Here is a 20,759-nt window from a genome sequence, read left to right as displayed (position 1 = left end):
CCGCAATTAACCAGTTTTAATCAATTAAACATAGCATTGCTGTTACAGATGTGTTCGTTTTGCTTGGAGTACTGTAAAAGGTAATATCATTTCAGATGAAGATAAAGAGAAACGCTTACTATTGTTCAACTCAGAGAAGTGGCAAAGTATATTCTAAATTAACAACTGAACAAAGGTCTCAATTGGGTTGAGATAAAACAACTATTGAGTAACGTTCTTTTAATTAGGTTTTAAATCGAAACGAAACTATGTTAAAACTTCAATGGATTATGTTTCAAGTTATGACAATCAGTACTGTCAGATTTGTTTTTTTCTTACATGCCTACATGTATATACGAAGAGTTATTTCTATGCTATGTTAATGGACTTCCAGCTTTCCACGTTTGCCAATGTAGATGCTAACCTGATGCGATTCTTGTCCATCTTGACAATGTTTAACTCTTCGATGAAAGAAAACACGACGGTAGCCATGGCAATCTCTATGAATCGCTGGACGACTTTGTAGAAGAGGTGCATGTGTTCCAGGAAGGATGGCGTATTTTCTCACTTAACTTCTAACCTGGTGTTGATTTTCCAATGCTTCCTTTCAAGTTGGATAATATTATAGGTGATTTTTAATCCTTTGAAACAAAACAAATACAACAGTGTGATGGGTTTATAAATACTTCTGAAAGCAAAATCTTGAAACTGTATATGCTATTGCTGATATGCTGTTGTTATAGTTTACTATGCCAATGTTTTTGTTTATCCTCCAATGGACAAGATATACACGGAATGGTAGGGATTCCTTTGCCAGCTTGTCTGAATTCGTCTATGGAATATTATTGACACAGGTCGCTAACGACAATGTAACGGCTCAACTGATCTTGGGTTCGACGACTCTCATGCATAATATACGCCGGATGCTTCATGACGACACTCCCAGTTTTTACATAATATCACATTCAATGTTTTGTTTTGCATTAATGTTGTTTACAGCACTTTCGTCTATACATCGAACGGCTTATCTGGTGGAGGGGTTGGTCACTCCCATATATCCACATTACTTCAGATAATGAATGACGACACTTCCAGAGAAGAGAAGAGGAGATAACATTCTTCTGCCATATTTATAACTACTTCTCGATTATACCCCCTCCACCGTCTCAAAACAATTTTCAGACAACTGTTCATTTTTTAAACCTCGCATATGCCATTGGAATATATAAACCAAAGTGTTTGAAACATTCTGATAACATGTAACAGTACTAGCTTGTATTAAACGATAATCTGTTAGTCTAAATGTCAGATAAAATATCAACCGAACACCAACATCTGCCCATACTAAAGATGATTCTAATGCCGCTCTTCTTATCTTCAAAACTAAATTTCTAAAGAAGAGTGGAAATGAACCGGTCTGAGGGTGACGCAGATATATTTTTGGCGTTTGTAGTCGACTTGGTAAGCTTCACCATTCCAATGCATTTGGATCAAGTCAAACGGTCTGTTACTCTTTGTGAATTTGTTACCCGTCCCGCATGGTACGTGCACACCTTGAGTGAAGCTATTAATGACGTCGCTATAGGCTTCGACACGGATGAAGGACTGCATTCTTCTATATTGGGATTGGTGCTGAAAGTCTTGCAGACGCTCTTCTGCCAACGTTGGCCAAAAACCATCGACGAAACTTGCGTTGTTTGGCGCAACACACACGTGCTTCCTTTGGAAGTCATACCATGATTTTGACATTCTACCTTGATCGGCAGCTGCACACGGACCGAAAGCGCCAAAGCGTTCACCAGTGGTGAACCCAACAAAGAGGAGGATGCATATGATTCGAACTGGAGAACCCATCGCGTGTCTGCTCTTTTTCTCTTTATTCACAATTTTATTTTGCAAAGTAAATGCAAGGCAACTAGATTTGCTAACTGGATAGTTTGTGGTTTACACATACAGTGCGAGACACATTCTGGTTAAAGAATGAGTGAGGCTGCTTTTAAGATGTCACGAATTCAAGTATTGTTGGTTGAAGAGTTAATTTATAGTCAATTGAAAACTTAAAAAAAACTAAAAAAAAACTTTATAGAGTGCCCATCTATTGTTTCACAGTGGACGGAAGCCTTTACATACCATACTTTCAAAGTGATAAAGTTAAAGTAATTCCCTTCAAGACTGATACCCTCAAGACATGACGAAGTTCCGGGCTAGTAGGTCTACAAAAGTTCAGTGTTAACAAGTAGACCAAGCGGCCCAAGCTCGTCACGATTTATGAACATTGTTTCATAACTTTATATTGAAATACATGTCAACCGTCATTTCTTCTGGCTTATTCCGAAATAAAAGAAGTAAACAATCGTATATGTGCTAGACCTGATTGTAGGTCTGCATGGGAACATTTTATCTGGGTTGATATTGTTAAATCTAATCATGAATTATCCTTTTCTTCTTCTGTGCGTTTTAGTCTTCGCCTTTTCTTCTTACTAATGATGAATGAACATCTTATCCGTAGAAATATTTTGACAAACATTTCAATGTATAAAGGTCGAGCACCTCTGAAAAACTTTATGAATCTTAATTTAATATTTCCGTCTTGATTCTTCCATTTCATGAAGGAGTGTAAGCGGAGAAGGGAAAGCTGGTGACTTTGTCGTACCCTACCAGTTAATATAGTCAGTAATATATAAAAGACTGCATGGGCTCCCTTTCAACTGAGATGCAAGTATGCCTATCATGTTCCTTATTCGTTTTGAAGTTTGATAGTTCGAGAACAACATCAAGTCTCTATAAATTATTCTTTCGTATTTCCTCGCTCATCATTCTATTTGATCAATTGAATATAAGACAGTATCACCTTACAGTGAAATACTCGTAAGATATTTAGATAGTACCATCATGTGTCATGGCTCGAGATCAATTTATTGGAAACATTCAAGAACTTTCAAATTTATGAGATATCTCGAGAGCTCACCCGCTGTACAACTTCCTTCCTGCTCGGCTTTCTCAGCAGACCCGTATAAAAGTATAGTTGTCATTAGCAAGAAGTGGTAATTATAGTGTGCGGGGCTGGAGACACTTGCGCCCCGCCCCCCCCGTAGCCCCTGAGATCTTACCCACCAGGTGTACCATCATCGATGGCCCATCAAATATAAACAAAATAAATTGATGAACAAGTTCGTTTGAAAATCCAATAAATTATGGAAACAAACCCTGTTCATTTCTGATTTCAATTTATTTTCAAGATTAATCACAGCAACGATTCACAAGATAAAAATAATCTTTCGTTTTTCATTCAAGAAAACATTACATAAACTGCATACGTAAATATATTCATCTCTCTTACCACGTTTTATCTTGCAAAATTTTCAAATGGTTGTTGTGGCCACCAGTCCAACTACTGAACCCCACCCCACACGGCATGTGTAGTTGACAGGATGGGGGAGGAGAGCTATAGAGGCCATTCACAACTATGTTTAAAGTACATAATGTTCCAGTTTTAAACATTCCCTCTGCTTCAAGACTATCACTCGCCCCACTCCACCCCTGGTGGGAGGTTGTACTCCTCTTACTGTTACTAGTTATTACGTTTGAAATTTCCCGGTGATCTGAGTGACTAAAACAGTACTCTTGGGTTAATAGTCCAAGAGGTAGTTAAATCTGCCAAACTGTGACTCCTCTTGGTATGTGTGTGTACAAGAGGTGGAAGGAGGGTGACTGATGTCCAACCCATTGTCAGACTTACAAGCAAAGAATTCATTCTTGTAAAAATTTCAATTATTAACTAAATAACTCAAATAACAGGATATTCATCCTATAGGACATGATAACCTGATATACCAATTATCTTGTATTAGGAATATATGTACACAACAGCTGTAGTAAAGGTAGAAATGAACACATTTTTGAAAAAAAAAATTCAGATAGAGCACTTAGTAAATGTGTTATGAACTAATGTTAGCACAATACACTAGAACAAAATGGTATCAAGCAGGTAATTCTCTACCCGGCATAGTAGATACTTTCTCTGTGTTGACCTGATTGAAACAGAGGCAGTTAGTTACCCACCACTGAATAATGAGGAACTGAATAGTGAATACCAAACACCAACTTGTATTAGTGTAAGATAAACGCAATATAAGGCACATGAATAAACATAAACAATTCCTACAGGACATTTAAAGCACTGAGGAGAGAAATGTCCAGAGAGGAGAGAGGGTAGGGTAGTCAGGAATGGGGAGGAAGGAATGGAAGGGAGAAGATGGAGAATGGAGGAAGGGGAGGAGAGTGGAAGGAGAGAGGAGGTAGGGGGAGGGGGAGGAGAGGGAGGAAGGAAGGAAGGGGGAGGAAGGAGAGGAGGGGAAGGGGGTTGGTAAGGAGAGGGTAGGGAGTGGAGGAAGGGGATGGGGAGGGATAGGAAGGGTAGGAAGAGGAGGTGGATAAAGGAGAGGGGAGGAGGGGGAGGAAGGGAAGTAAGGGAAGGAAGAAAGAGGAGAGGAGAGGAAGGGAAGGGAAGGGGGAAGAAGGGAAAAGGTTAATTGCAATTGGATGGAGGATGGAGAAGGGCTGAGAGATGTAAAAGAGGCATGGGGAAGGGTGAGAAGGGGGAGAAAGGGAAGTGGAGGAAGAAAGAGGATAGGGATAAGGAAAGAAACAGGAGAATTGTGCAGGAGAAACAGACAGGGGTAGAAGGTTGTGAGGTGTGACGGTTAACATGTCATTATATTACTAACAAATATGAAAACATGATTTGACTAAATTATTTAACATCATGCATTGCCTTGCAGGATTTCCATGCTTTATGAAAATACCATCTATAGAAATGTAATCTGGACATAGCAACACTTAAAACAATGCTGTCATCTTAACTTGTTACATCAAGTTTCAATTAATTAGGAATGGAAACATACCATTCAACTTGCCACAATCTTAATGAAAATAAAACTAATAGTCTGGGTATCTTGACTTTTAAGTCATCTTGACATTTGAGAGATGGACTTGTAGTAGTAAGAGTCCCTCTTTCCAAATACTGGTAAAATCATAAGACATTCGTGTTGATAATACATTCAAGAATTTACTTACACAAGGTCTCGAAGACAGTATAGAATTTTAAATGAAGGCTTCACAAAACAATGTAGTGTATACACAAAAGCACACAACAGTTGAATATATCAGTTTAAATATGATCAAGAGCCTCTTAGTCTTTCTTCAGAGATCATTGCCTGCTGCAGCAGTAGCAGATATAGAATTCATGGATACTTCCTCCGGATTATCCCTATCAAGGAAAAACCTGGCGAAAACATCAAAAGGTTAAAATGAAAGTTGACAAGTGTATACTAAATTAAAATACTTATATGAAAACTAGTGTCTTGGCGACTAAATATTGAGAAACAGAAGGTATCTTTAATTATTCACTGGTTGGCCTACATTGAGTACAAAGACAAAGAAGGGTGTCTCAGTTTGATTCAGTCCATCGCAATATTCATTTGAGAATTTATGATTTTATACTTGACAGTAGCAATCTTAAAATTGACCAACCAAGCACAAAAAATTGCTTTCAAAGCTGGGCCATATTCCTCCAAAAATGTCAAATTTCATTGGATTGGTCTAAATTTTCAACATGCAATCCTCTGGCACTGATTCTGGTCAAATAACATTAATAATCGTTTTTAATGACAACAAGATACCATGGAAATGACGAAAGCAACAAATGGCCAGCCTTGGTCAGAGTTGATCAGTTTCAGATGTTGTATTAAACATACTTGGAGGTGACTTGGATTCACACTTACATGACTACATTCATGTAGTTTTCATAGGGTAGGAGAAAAATGAACGAATATTGAATTATGAAAATTTCTAGCAGAATATATGGAATCATTAGATCTGAGTTTAACTGAATAAAGAGGAATTAATTTTACGTTAAGTTTGACTTAACTAGGCAAAGGGTGTGAAATGTCTCATTCATTCAGATATAGTGGTAACGTATAATAACTGAAATTGGCACCCCAAAAAATAAAAAACAAAATAAAATAAGACCCTCCAAACACTTGAGAACAAAAAACACATATGGTAAAAGCTGATAAGAGTACAATTTCAGTGTGGTCTTAAAATACAAAAAAAAATTGCAAGAAAACAAAACAAGTAAATAAAAAAAACAAATAAAACCTCTATCATTTCTGAGAAATGCACCAAACAAATGTAAAATAAAGCAAGGCTTCAAACAAATTCACAACAGAAAACAACCTCAAAAAAGAATCAATCTTGGGAAAATAAAGGATAAAAACAATTGAATAAAAGCTGCACCTTCCAATGGACACACTAAGGCTGAATCAAACAAAATGTAACTTAAAAACAAAGATCCTACCAGCAACTTGCAGTAACAATAAATCTACAGGAACTTCATGAAGTGCATACTGATATATTAAATTTCAAAAGAACAGAGCAACCTCACAACAGGATATACTTCTAGATATTATAACTAGTGCATGACCCACACAAGTGCTTCAAACCATTTCTTTGCAACCATAATGGTGCAGTAAGCTGGCAATTAGTCACCATAATGGTGCAGTTAGCTGGTAATTAGTCACCATCATGGTGCAGTAAGCTGTTAATTAGTCACCATGATGATGCAGTAAGCTGTTAATTAGTCACTATGATGATGCAGTAAGCTGTTAATCAGTCACCATGATGATGCAGTAAGCTGTTAATTAGTCACCATCATGGTGCAGCAAGCTGGTAGTTAGTCACCATAATGGTGCAGTAAGCTGGTAATGAGTCATCATAATGGCGCAGTAAGCTTGTAACTATAATGGCGCAGTAAGCTTGTAACTATAATGGCACAGTAAGCTTGTAACTATAATGGTGCAGTAAGCTGGTTATGAGCCACCATAGTGGTACAATAAGCTGGTAATTAGTCTGCTAAATTGACAAACATTAGCTTGGCATAACTTGACAAACACAAGTATTTTATGGAACTAGAAGACTAGAATCAAGTACCTAAATCTACTACCAGAGTACTGTACATCTAGGGTAAGTAGTTGGTATGAAGCTTCTGTATCCATTGCAGGGCTGTAGTAAGTTGTGCTATTTCTAGGCGAGCAAAACATGACAAATATATTCAAGTCTTTTTCACGTTAGAGATTGAGTGACTGGAGACATTACTCATTGCAAAGCTGAACGATTGCTTCTAATTCAGCTCTCTTTAAAAACTGTACAAATTGTGTTTTGATGGAGTCAAATTTGACAAGGGAGTGTTAGCTCAGTGGTTAACGCCGATGCCCTTCAATCATAAGGTCCTGAGTTCGAGTCACTCCAAGATTAATGTATGTCGTCCAGTTATAGAGTTGTTGACAATTTACAATTCATAATCATGGACGTTAAAATATGAATCTAAGAGACTGACTTCGGTCAGCTTGTGGCTTTGATAAGCTAATGATGGCTTTTTCGCAAGTTCCTGCTTGCAGGAGGATCTAAAATACATACATACATAACAACCATCTTGCTTTCAGATTACAGTTCACCAATGGCATCTCTTTTGTGCAATACGACCTCAGAAAGAAAGAATTGATGAATGCAGCAAACTGCAAATGAATTATTCCCTTCCAGGTACAGTACTCCAGTCTGTACACATAATTCAGTACTTGCACTCATACTCGGGACATTGTACTCACACTACAAGTATGTCCACTTCCAACTGATCATTTCAGTTCTTTTCCTTCTATAACTTTCAATTCTTGAACTTCCTTTCATTCTAGCAACCATCAATCTATTTCATTTCTTTTTGTCATTACACAAACAGATGATTCACTCTATTTAAGTGATGTTTCTGGATGGCTCTTTAAACAGAAACATTAAATATGTTAAAGTTAGAGGGCCCGACGTTTCAATCCTAGCAGGACATTCTTCAGAGGCAGACTAGACTAATTTTTTTCTTTTTGCGATAGATAAGCAGTTTAGTAACAATTTTTTCCTTTATGATATGATTGTGAAGTCACCAGTCTGGATTACGATTATGCAGCGGCAGTCATCAATAACAATGGATTATGCTTCTTAACCACAGTGTGACACAAAAAAAAAAATGCATTTGTCTTTTCTTGTGTTTGTGAAAATATAAACAATCTGCTATAAACCACATAGTAAAGAAAAAAACAAATGACAGTTTCCAACTCTTATAAAAAACAGACGATAGTGGCAAATCCACAGATAAGCACGGATTGAAAAGGATATTAAAATTAATTTCAAGGTAAGTAGTACTGAAAATAACCACCAGACCTATAGCTTGTATTCTTCTTACTTACTGTAGCAAATGTAGGAAGCAATGTTTTCAAAGCAAGTCAAGCTGGACATTCAAAGCCAGTAGAATGACAAATACCCTCCATCAATCTCCCCCCTGCCCCCCCTAACCCCTGTGACATTTGGTACCTGACATTTTCAAGCTTATTTCAATGTTGTGAAAATATGATTTCCCTTTAGAGTCTTTCAGAGAATGATCTAATTCAAAAGCAGACCTCCCATCTCTATACTTTCTTGGACATTGAATAAAACCAAAACGAACTGTACTGAAAAGGTACTAAACTTTCATAGCAAATTTCTCATGACTGGTATGCAATAAGTTGAACCCGAAATACACCCAAATGAAGGCCCGCATGACTCATAGCACCTAATAAAGGCTCTCATAACAAAATAACACCATATAAAGGGCCACATAACAAAATAACACCAAATAAAGGCCCACATAACAAAATAACACCAAATAAAGGCCCACATATCAAAATAACACAAAATAAAGGCCCAAATAACAAAATAACACAAAATAAAGGCCCAAATAACAAAATAACACAAAATAAAGGCCCACATAACAACGACGTGAAAGGGGTCCGTCAGTGATCAAAGCTAGGCACTTTAATCAGAATGCAAAAATGCATTGAGTTTTCCATTATGTAATCAGCTGAATCTAACACCTGAAGCCTCCCCCTCCCCTTCTTAAGGCCTTACAAGCTTACAAGGCCTCCGAGTCCACAGATATTTCTCTGTTTCACTGACAACAAAGAACCATTGCATTACACTCACTAGAACACCAGTGATCATAGTAGAAGCTCAACTGACTTTTGTAGTGACAAATAAAGGCCCACCTGACAAATATATGACAGCATTTTCAATGCACTGTTAACAAAGCAAAACATATTACAAAATGTAAAAGATAAATTGCTTAAAACAAACAAATTCATGACTTGTAGATCAATAGGATGGTGTCACTCCAATTGACCACGAACCCTTTCACAACAGGTACTACTGGGACGGCAGTTTCGGTTCAGAAGATATTTCTTTGGTTAACTCATGCAAGGTGTAGAAGCCACTCATTCTGCAGACAAGTTATACCTGTGCAGAAAATAAAAACACAAGACAAACCTCTTCAAATTCATGCTTGATCAGTCAGTTCTCTTTCAGTTGCGGTTTAGTCCTTAGACTTTTATTATACGAACCAATTCCCCATGCGTTTTATTCATTAGGCAGCATTATTTTATCATATTTAAACGGCCAATAAAAAAATATATAAAAAAACATAATGTGATACATTTGGGTGTTCATTAATACCTATTAAAGCCTTAGATAATAGAAATGTTAACATTTTATTAAGGATTCAAGTCAGTCTCAAGATGGGGTATCTTCATGACATTTATCTCAGTCAAACAGAAATCTTTTCGGTTCGTTCCCCATTTTATTTTTGAGTTAAAATAATTTGTCTTTTTACCCACTTTTGATTGCACTAAGTCCCAACTTAAAACTTATCTTTTTATCATGTTCTTTAATGACTGATCTTGTTTTTGTCTGTTTAATATTATTCATATTAGTTTCATTAACTTTTTTTTTTTTTTTTTTATGATTTTGCTTTGACTACTTTATTCCTTTTATTTAACCTGTTTGTATCTTATACTTGTTTTTTGTCAGATTTTACTATAGTCCCCATAGAAGTGCTTTGATATTATTCTTTAATGTAAAGCGCTACATAAATAGATATTATTATTATTATTTATTATATGCAAAGCAATTTCAAACACCTGAGGTTCCAGAAAATAGAATACTGCAACTCAATATAAGAATAATCAACGTGTCAGAGATTTCAGGTCCCCCCCCCGAATTTTCCCGCATATTTTTAGCACCACCCTGTCCCTATACTAATTATGGAAAAAATATGTGGGTCAATTTTGGCCTTAGAATATAAATCTCAACACAGAATATAAGAGTCACACTTTGACACAAATGTTGTTAAACACTTGATTGCCCCATTTTAGACTAAACTGCTGCAAAACACACACTTCAAATGATTTACTTAAAGCTTCCTTGCCTCACCATCCACTCCCGCCACCCCCTCTTGATCGTTCACTCTGCACTTTTTCAGAAATAAAAGTGATGTTAGTTTGTGAAGATGAGGTCAACAGTTAATAGAGAAGTCTCGACATAGCAAGACGGCATACTGTTGTTTAATTTGCACTGGTAAATGCAACAATCAAACAAATGCTACCAATAACAGCATTTCAACAATGGCAAAGCAGTTATTAACCTATGCAATATGAAAATATTTACAAACAACCAAATGAAAACAAAACAGAAACATGACAAAAAGTATCAAATTCTTACCATTCTGTCACAGATTCATCAAGATCGAGATGGCCAAGATTTAGAGAAAGCTGTTACAAAAAAAATTAAATATATAAAACATAAATAGAGCACAAATAAGTCCACCGTTTCGGCTGACTGCTGTTTCCATGGTTTCAACCAAGTAAATAATACAACTGCACCAACCAAAGACTACAGAGTATGTCTTAGGTCTTTAACATGCTAATGAATTCTTGCATATTCATGAAGATATACTACTGAAGATATACTCAAGATACTACTACAAATGAAGATACAAGATACTGAAGATATACACAATATACTACTACAAATGAAACCACTGATAGCTTGATACATTGTCAGGACTTTAAAGCAGCATTTTGTGTTTGGTTGCCATTTTCTACTTTTTGATATGTCCATCAAGTTTTTTACATCAATCACAAAACAGCAAACTAGGATATTAGCCAAGTTTTTCCCTGCCAACAACGTTAATTGGCGAGTAATTAAGGATATTTGCAGATAATGAGAAAAGTGTCCACGACAAATTCCACATTTAAAATTAATCGCATACAGTTCCCCCAAATCCACTAGTGTGAATTCAACCAATCAGAGATGCAGTTTTAGTTACGAGCCGTTGCTAAAAATAGATTCAAGACTTTGCGTTGGTACGACCAGGGAGTTGTTATGGAACTCCCTGGTACAACTGCCATATAGACTGTACACAAATCAAACATGGTGCTGTATTACGTATTGGTCAATGACGTTCGTAGTGTTTAAATATTCATATTATGGGCGAGGTTTAATGGGATCCCAACGGAAAATATCTTGGAGAAAAACAAAGTTGAAAGTTGCAAATTTTTCGACTTTTATGCCACCATTTGAAGTAAGATTTAAATAGACAAGCTAGTTATGTATGCAGTTATGGCATAGTGGAGTCAGTGAGGTTGAGAAAAATCATAGGAGAGGACGCTAAATGCTGCTTTAAGAAGGGCTTGGATAGGGCTTGGAAAGGTTGATGGGAAATAAGTATGAAATGATTGCACTATAAATATGTCATCATGCTGAGGAATGTTGATGGTAAAATTTATTTTCATGCTTAGGTTGTTAATAACTGAACTTAAAACGTCAAAGAAGACCCTTAGCAGAACTAAGCATCAAGATGGGAGTATGAATCCTTGATGGAATAAGAACTACTATCCACAGGCCAAAGCTACAAATATCCATAACTAATATCTACATGCAACTTAAGCATTGTTGTAAAGTATTTATGATTTTTTTTTTTCACTGACTCTTGTAAGTCAGACAATCAAAAGAAAATCCTCAACATTTGGTCAAGTTTGATTGTATTTTATTCTGCAGTTTTACTACATATTATGTGTCATATATTTTTTTTACTGTTACATAGCGTTTTAGAGCACTTTTGTGGATTTTACGCTTTATAAAATAAATTATTATTATTATTACTATTTTTAAGCTACAAGGAAAATGTGATTGCTTTGAATTTCCCTGTCGTATCGCTCATCTTTTTTCAAAAATATTTTCCAAAAAAAACGAACAAAGTTTGTGACATAAAGAGATCTTGATCGTACCTTTCCAAGAAGTGGATTCGACAAAGCCATAAATGACGAATCATTCTTGACTGCAATGTCCAGCGTCCGGTCAGAAAGGTCAGCTCTTTTACAGGGAAACACAAATCTGACGAATATAAAATGGAAACAAGAAAAAGGAGTGATACTCTGTCTAGAGGTCACTGACCTGGTTTACTGTAACATTGAACTGAATGAGATGACAAAGCACAGATACCGGCATATTAAAGAAAAAAGCCATACTGACATAAACTAGCACTTTCATTGTTTTGTTGTCCGTACTTTGGACATAACTGTCAATGGGATGAACATTCCATAATCCCAAGAAGTGCCCATCAGTTTCAAAATTAGCACCAACAGGATCAACACTTAACTTTATCCACAGTTCATGCCTTGATGGTAAGGGGGGGGGTGGAGATGATGGGAGAGGGGTCAGGGGTGATATAATCAATGTTGATGGGTGGTAGGAGGTGGGGGCTAGATTGCCTGATTAAATATCTGTTATAGAGCCACTTGTCATGTAAGCATTGTTGAGTAATCGAATCAATGTTATCAACTTTTAACACAGTAACATAAATGTATGAGACTTCTTCAGGGCAAACGTTTTCCAATGACCGTGAACAAACACAGAGGAAAACGAGAACATATTACAATTCAAATCAAATGACTTTTCTAAATACCTACATAATATATTTAGTAGGGCAGGATACCGTGAGGGTACAATCATTGCCGGATTACCCAATAGAGAAATTATGCCTGGGCCAAGGTGTGCCCCTAAGGTCAAAGGGGCCTATATGAACCCTTTCACACATGTAATACCACATTTATATTTGTTTGGGTTCTGCTTGCAGACCTTAATATGGCATGTTTCTTTTTTTGGGGGGGGGGGGGTGTAAAATGATTTGATTCTCACATCTCATCATATGTTGCATCTCTCGTCTCCTTGATCACATCTGTCTTCCTCTTGCCAGACTTGCTCTTATCTGGGAGCAGGTAGATCCTGACGTAAGGGTCCGGGGGATGGTGGGCATCCTCTAATGGTAGACCCCTGTAGAGAGGGTGCAATCAAACATGATATCATAAACTCCAGTCAGAAATGTCAAATTTAATGTAGCCGCAGTGTATACAATTTATAGACTAACTGTACCTAAACGTTTGGTTAATATCTTTTGGAGAGAAATACAAATAATAGGAATACCATTACCACTTTGAGAGGAATTTGTTGGTTGATACCAGATATATTACTGAATACACATTTCAAGATAAAAAACTCTAAGAAAGGCACAGAAAAGCCCTTTTTTGGGAGGATTTGTTGGATTTATGTAGGCTGCTGCCATTAAACTACAGTACACTTTCATCATAGCTGGCTAGTACAGCTCTATTTCACAAAACCAGTTTCATTTGTGTTTCCTTTTTCACATAAAGAAAAAAAAAAACCTATGAGGGTAACTACATTTTCAATTGACTCTTTTATTATATTCTCAACCATGTAAAGTTAATTTAGGAATCATGTAACACCAAACCCCAGCAGGTTGTACAATGTATTGATATAGAAAGGGTGTGAACATTATTACTTATAACTAATACCCCGGTCACACGTATAAAATTGCATCTTCCAACCATCGTTTCTTAACTATAGTCCGACCATATTAAACTAACTACGGTAGCGGTCACGCGTACTCACACGACTAATTGTACTATATTCGGACGATAGTTATTTTGCGGACACATGCATCAGTGAGTTAATTATGCTTTCGCAAAGCTATCATGCGCAGTTGCATTGGGTCGGTCAAGGGTCACGGTTTTGATGATGTTTCGCAGGGTTTTTAGTTGTAAGTAGTAAATGATGGCTATGGAAGCTCACTTTGCCGTAGCGCATTGATTCTTATGAGATTTGTATTACGAAGGAGGCGTCACATATTGGAAGCAGCATTCCTGCAAAGACAAGAAGCTGCTGTTCGCCGACGGAGAGCGTGTAGACGCATATTCATTCCTAAAACACAGCGAAATATAATGGATACCAGCTCTTTAAATTGTTGACTTTGGCCCTAATCTCCGTATGCGTCCGTTCGTATCCCTCTTTCGCCATCATCTCCCGCACTTCCAAAACACCTTCTTATTCCTGACGGTGTTGTCCACCATACTCTGTATCTTCTTCCCCAAAAATATATCAATGAGTGTCAGGACTTCTTGTTCCTCCCAGGTTTTACCGGGAGCTGTGGCCGCCATTGCGAGTTGTCTTGTCCAATTGTCCGGAGTGTTGACTGTTGTGTTGTTTTGTGGTAGAAACCGTACGTGTGTATGTACAGTTCATGTATTAGTGTACAGTATGCAGTGCATTGCAGGTTTGTGTTGTTTACATCGTATGTATCTAGGCACGCGTCGCTATGTCAAGGGATTGAAATCTGGATTTCCAGCGATCAGTGTTAATGCTAAAATGCATAGTCGTATAACGCAATTGCAGTCACACGCATGGTTCTTCCTGCTAACGATGGTCGGACCATGCTTAATTCGGGGCTAATGATGCTTATTACCATCTTTAGTGGACGATGGTCGGACGATGGTCAGACCATAGTAGAGAGCGGTCACACGCATACCGTACCATGGTCGGACCATCGTTATGTCTGAAAAAATGTACCTGTGACCGGAGTCTAATCATTGACAACAACACACCAAACCAAGAGAAAAAATGAACTAACAGTGCTTTATGGACTGTCACTGATAGTTGGTTCTTCTCGTCAAAGTTTAACGTCAGCTGTATTTTACCACTGGCAGAGGGATCACTGAATAAAAATACAAAGGTGAAGATGTTATGTACACAAAGCCTAACATAACTACACACAGTACATCTTAGATGTAGGCTGTTGGGGTTTGGCTGGTCATAAATGGTTCAACATTTTAACGGTAAAAAAAAAAAAATGAAAAAAATGAAATTATGAACAGAGGCTGCTTCCAAAGTGATTATTTCAAATTCTAACTTGTTTCTTTGATATGAATAGCTACAGTTTTTGTTCTATGTCACACACATCCATCCTTCCCACCTGTCCCCCCCCCCCCGCCCCCCAGCCACATCTCATAAAACAAAAACATCTTCATCTAACACCGTGTTTTGAAAACTTTTCCTTACCAACCTATGTCATTTGATTGTACATTGACTGAACATTTAATAAACAACAAACACATATTTATTAAAAAATCACTGTTTAAGCAGAAAGGTTAGTCTCCACTTCTAAATCTTGTCTTCCACTTCTCGGCTCATATCCCACCCAAACCGTTTGATGACCATAATTAGACCCTCTCCCAATCCAACCTGTCCCCCACTCCAACCTGTCTCGCAAAGCTGAAGTATGAATGGCCCAAATAATAAACTGTACCAACCCCAATGCTATTACTTGCAAATGTTCCATCAATTCAGTTTCCAGGATCACTTTCACGAAGCATGACCACTGGTATTTCATAGACACTACCCCTTTAATAATCTGAGATAATTCATATCGAAACAGATGAATATCACTGAACCATACATATGACTCTCCTTGTTTGTGTACATATGAAACGCAAACAAAACTATTTCTTGACTACTAAATGAAACACACCCCCGATCGATAGGAAAAGCTACTAACACATGTTTTTGTTATCGCGCGACAAGGAGAAAGCTTACTTTCTATTTCAGTTTACTATGTTAGACACAACCAGACAATATGGTGATGCTTCATACATGTTTGAAAAGTATAATATATTAAATTACAGCGATGTTAATGTTAGAAGTATGAAATGAAAAGCAAAGCAAGCACAAGCTGTACAAAAACAAAACAAAAGACAAAAGACAATAGACAAAAGACAATAGCAGTAAAAATGACGAGATAAAAGAAGACCAAAATATCTGTTGACCTTGTTGTTAACTTTGACTGTATATTGAACAGCTGACAGGGAACATGCATGGTTAGTATAACACAATAGGAAAACAGGTTGAAAAACAATAGTACTTTAAGGAAAGAGGATAGTCAAACAATAATGAAACAAAAGGATTGCAAACAAAAACAAAGCTGAAGAAGGGCAAAGCAGAGCTGAGAATACAAAGCTGTTAGCTTCTAAACTACAACAAGATATTATTTATAAGGTTACAACATAAAAAACTTGAACATCTCTTGAAAAGGCAATTACCACACTGGTTGGATTCAAGGCCTTATTTGATCCATATATATAAACCCAAGGAGACTTAAATCTGAATCATGTATTTGGTAGCATGAATACTCACTCTCATTGTATCATTTCTTCAATTTAATTCAAGTTTTTTAATTCAATTCAAATTCATTGTCCCACGATTTAACCTTGAAGCTAAATGCAAGTTGGATTAATCATTTAAATTTTAATGGAACTAACAAAGAAAAACCAAAGAAAAACCCTGAAGGCAGAAGTTCAACATTAAGGACAAATTATTGTAACCGCGGATGATAAATTATAATATCTTTTCCTGTTATACAGTACCCGATTTGTCACACAAAGTGAAAGATCAGATTAGCGTTAAACATTTCCTGGCTATGATACAGAAGGGAAAGAAGGCAGTGAGTTTAATTTATTGAATCCTATATATAAAAGCTTTGGCGTTCCAGTTGGTTGTTCATGGAATGATTCCAACTACTACAAGAATAGAATATGATTGAACATGATTATTTGAATCTTGACACATCTAGGTAAAGGTCAGGTACAGGTCATGTCATTGCAACAGTGGTTTTGACAGAGTCTGATCATAGATGTGATTAGTAAGTTAACAAAATTAATCCGTTTAATATTCAGTGACATCTAAGGAGATGATCAATTTTACCATCTCACAAACTGTAATGAGGTTTCTCAACAATACTTATTTTGTCAGAACAGTTGCATAAACTTATTGCTTTTCCATACTGTAAGTATACAATAATGGTTTTCTGAATAATACTATAAAAACACAATGTTCTAAAACAAAATGCTCTCTCAAAAACATTTATGTGCTTGTTAAACATGAGCACAAGCAAAAATATAGTGTTCCAAATGCCTACAATAATATCTCCAACTTGAATACTGCAATCCCACTCTGCCAGTGATAACTATTTAATAAACACTTCTGTTTTTTCACGCCTCAGTGATAAAACTCATGAATTTGTCAGTTTTCATTGAATTTCTTGAATATCAATTCAATTTTTCTTGTCTACTTGGCAAAAATTGAACAGAAACAATGGTTGGTTTTAAACAGAATTATTGCAAATTGACAGCATATCATAGATAACAGTACATGACAGTTACAACAGATAAAAGCAATTAATAAAATGACATCTGAGCAACAGGAATGATACAAACAAAGAACAATGATGCTTTCAAACACAGAAAGGAGGCTGTTAATTGAACTGAACATACCAAAGCAGAGGGAAGCATTTAGCGAGGAATTTGGTGAGACAGAGAAGAAAGCACACAGAACCAGCATATATTTTTGTTTATGATATGATACCAAAATAAAAGAAGTTGTTATATACAGAAGAATTCTATGCATTGTTGTATAAATGTAATTAAAGCAGCTTAAATCACGTTGCATAACATGATAACGATGAATACAGCTAACACAAAACCTTACAATTATCAGCAAACAGTGGTGTTTTGAGAGCAAGCAATGCAAGATGTCTCAAGAGAAAAAATATTCCACGTTGTTAGTTGAAGAAAACTCCTTCTCAATATACCTTCCTAATATCCTAATTCCAGATAGGATTGATAGAATGTTAACTATTTTGACTGGCTTAACTCTCCTTTCCTTCAGAAACCTGATCACAGGAAGTCATCTATGATGTCATCTAATGATGTCATCTAATAATGTCATCTAATGATGTCATCTATGATGTCACCTATAATGGCACCTATGATGTCATCAATGATGTCATCTATGATGTCATATAATGATGTCATCTATGATGTCATCTATGATTTCATCTTTGATGTTATCTATGATTTCATCTAATGATGTCATCAATGATGTCATCTATGATGTCATCTAATAATGTCATCTAATGATGTCATCAATGATGTCATCTATGATGTCATCTAATGATGTCATCTATGTCATCTAATGATGTCATCTATGATGTCATGTATAATGTCATCTATGATGTCATTTATAATGTCATCATGCCAGATTTTCTTCAAAGCTAATTTTTCCTACTATAATCATATTTGATCCATCATCCTTACATGTTGTACATTTTTGAAAGCTTGCTTTGGCTCTAAATGTTCTCTGTATTTATATATTCCATTGTGCACAAATGATTTAAACATCGTTAAGAAAAAAACGAAGATAATATCAACTCCATTGTCATGGTGACATCATTCACTCTAACGTTGCCAGATGCATTCACAAAGTATCATTCGTTTTCACCTTGGCTAAAATGCTTTGAGGATGCGATTTAGACCTGAAGATTTCCATTCCAATCAACATTAACTCTAGGATCCTACACCTAACCACATTTTTACAGCTACTGTGCACAGTCAATTTACAACATTTTAGCTTGAACTTTCATGTATTTAATAAAGTTTTAAATTTGTATCTATTTGAGTTTCACTAGATTTTTTTTGGTATTATTTATTTAGTTTGCATTATTGTTAAAGATTAGCTCTGGCTAAATGAGTACCCTCTTAAATAAAACTTGAAATAATCATAATAGAAAACAAATAGTTGGTCTACTTTATATGTGAGTCTGGGATGAAGCCATTATTGTTTGTTAAAGTATTTAGGTTAAATAAAGGCTAAATTGTGCCGTTTACGATGACAGAGGGAACGCTATCTCATATGAAACACTGCCAGAGAAATGAATCAGGTGAAAGGTGGAGTATGATTATGACAGACAACCAGGTACTACTATGGAAGCCTAGATGGTGACATGTTGCATAGTACAATGTATGGGATTGTGTTAAACTTCTGCAGCCTTTAAGGTTCTTTGGGGTGGTAATGTAGCCTACAAGGCGTATTTGTGATACTTCAACAGATGGCAAGGAAGTTAAAGCAATATTTTGATTTAAATTGACTAGCACAGCCATCGGACCAAAAGTAAACCTCATCCAGATTTGGAACAAACTGTTGGACCTTTGCAATGATAGCTTTATTGAAGTGCAAGCCCAAGAACTTGTCATGTGACATGTAATCACTGATGACACAGTAGGTTTTGCACTTCACTTCCTCACCTTCAGCGTACCATGCACAAACAGTGTACAATGTGAAATTCTCGTGGCCAAAGTATGCCGACTGTATTTCATTCTTTTGGGTGGTAGCATAGTTCTCGCTGAAGTCCACTTGGATGATAGCACTGTTTGTTCCTGGAAGTGCCTTCTTCAACTTTGCAAGTTCAGCATGCTGTCGAATTCTGCTATAGTTGTGTCGTTGAAATTTACGCGTATGTTCTGCCAACTATTTCTATTAGCGACAGATTAGTACTACAGACGTGTAGCACCAAACTGTAACAGAATTCCGTCCCTCGCACTGAATTCCGTCCCTCGCGAAAATGTTGATTACCCATAATGCACCATTCATATTTTTGTTCAGTTTCTTTCATCACTACAAATGTTCAAGTCACTGATAGTTGATACTTTGCAGATTTTTATGCATACTGTACTATTTCCTCTCTCTCAAAAAAAAAAAATTGTGTCAAAAAATGCGAGGGACGGAATTTTGAACCGTTTTTTCCTATTTTTCTTCATTTTTCTTCAAAAAAAATTCAAAACTTTTCCAATGAATAATTTGCACTAGAGATGAACATCAAATTACAGAAAACCAAATTTACCTCACCCATCCTAATTTTCAGCTAGGTCAATTTGACTAAATTCTGTCCCTCGCACCTAGTGCGCATCTTTTTAGATTTCAACGACCTCTATATCACTGATAACGAAATTTTTCGGATTTTTTTATTTTTTTTTTACTCTTAAGTGTTAATTAGTACTGCCATGAGCCCAAAATAAATTTCTCCCAGAGAAATAACTTTACTTTTGGGATTTGAGGATGACCAATTTTGGCTTTGGCCCATTTATTATTCAAGATTCCCATTTTACAGGGTAAGGTACATCCTTGAGTCTTGTGGGTACAAACTTTTTCATGAGGCCCACAAGATCCATTTAGTGCCCACCCCTGGTCCCCTTCCTGTCAAAATCACTTCAGTGGCCAGTGTTGTATTCAATATCAATGCAATCAAGGATTGCTTCTCACCAAATCACAGTCACAAAGAGCTGGCATTGCCTTACCAGCCTGTCACCGTGACAATTTTGGACCCGCATCTTAAATGCAAAGAGTTACAGACTGCTACGAATGGTATAAATGTTTCTACAGGCAAGCTACTAATATATTTGATGCTACTCAGTGTGACTTTGTTATACAGAATGAGAACTATTGAGTACTCTGTGCATAAACAGTTGCATCAAACCTGTTTGATTTGTCAGTTACTCGTTTCCTGAGCTCTGTTCCAGTTGGTGTGGGAGGTGAATTGATATCATTCACAGGGGGTGTCTGAGTGTTACGGACTGGAGATGATGATGATGATGTAACATCCTCCTCCTTATCTTCACTCATCTTCA

The 20,759-nt window shown here is 36.5% G+C and overlaps 1 protein-coding gene across 1 annotated transcript; it reads right to left on the bottom strand.

Annotated features, from left to right (window-relative positions):
• Positions 1 to 3,189: 3,189 nt before the first annotated feature.
• On the bottom strand, positions 3,190 to 20,754 carry LOC139967096 (extended synaptotagmin-2-B-like). Its single transcript, XM_071970816.1, has 6 exons — positions 20,609 to 20,754; positions 14,876 to 14,959; positions 13,090 to 13,224; positions 12,180 to 12,285; positions 10,612 to 10,661; positions 3,190 to 9,351 (listed from the first exon to the last, which is right to left on the bottom strand). Exons 1-6 carry the CDS (start codon positions 20,752 to 20,754, stop codon positions 9,330 to 9,332), a joined length of 543 nt encoding a protein of 180 aa, XP_071826917.1. The 3' UTR covers positions 3,190 to 9,329.
• Positions 20,755 to 20,759: the final 5 nt, after the last annotated feature.

This window comes from Apostichopus japonicus, chromosome 4, assembly GCF_037975245.1.
Source record: "Apostichopus japonicus isolate 1M-3 chromosome 4, ASM3797524v1, whole genome shotgun sequence".
NCBI lineage: Eukaryota > Metazoa > Echinodermata > Holothuroidea > Aspidochirotida > Stichopodidae > Apostichopus > Apostichopus japonicus.
Note: the sequence above shows the minus strand (reverse complement) of the source record. Positions and strands in the feature narration are given on the sequence as shown.

What these genes read in the sequence shown, in the direction of transcription:
- LOC139967096 (XM_071970816.1), bottom strand. Translation starts at nt 20,754, where the DNA reads ATGAGTGAAGATAAGGAGGAGGATGTTACATCATCATCATCATCTCCA. An exon ending in GTGACAGTCCATAAAGCACT is followed by an intron (nt 13,225 to 14,875) that starts GTTAGTTCATTT and finishes CCCTCTCTACAG; the next exon opens with GGGTCTACCATTAGAGGATG. An exon ending in GATGAATCTGTGACAGAATG is followed by an intron (nt 9,352 to 10,611) that starts GTAAGAATTTGA and finishes TTTTCTGCACAG; the next exon opens with GTATAACTTGTCTGCAGAAT.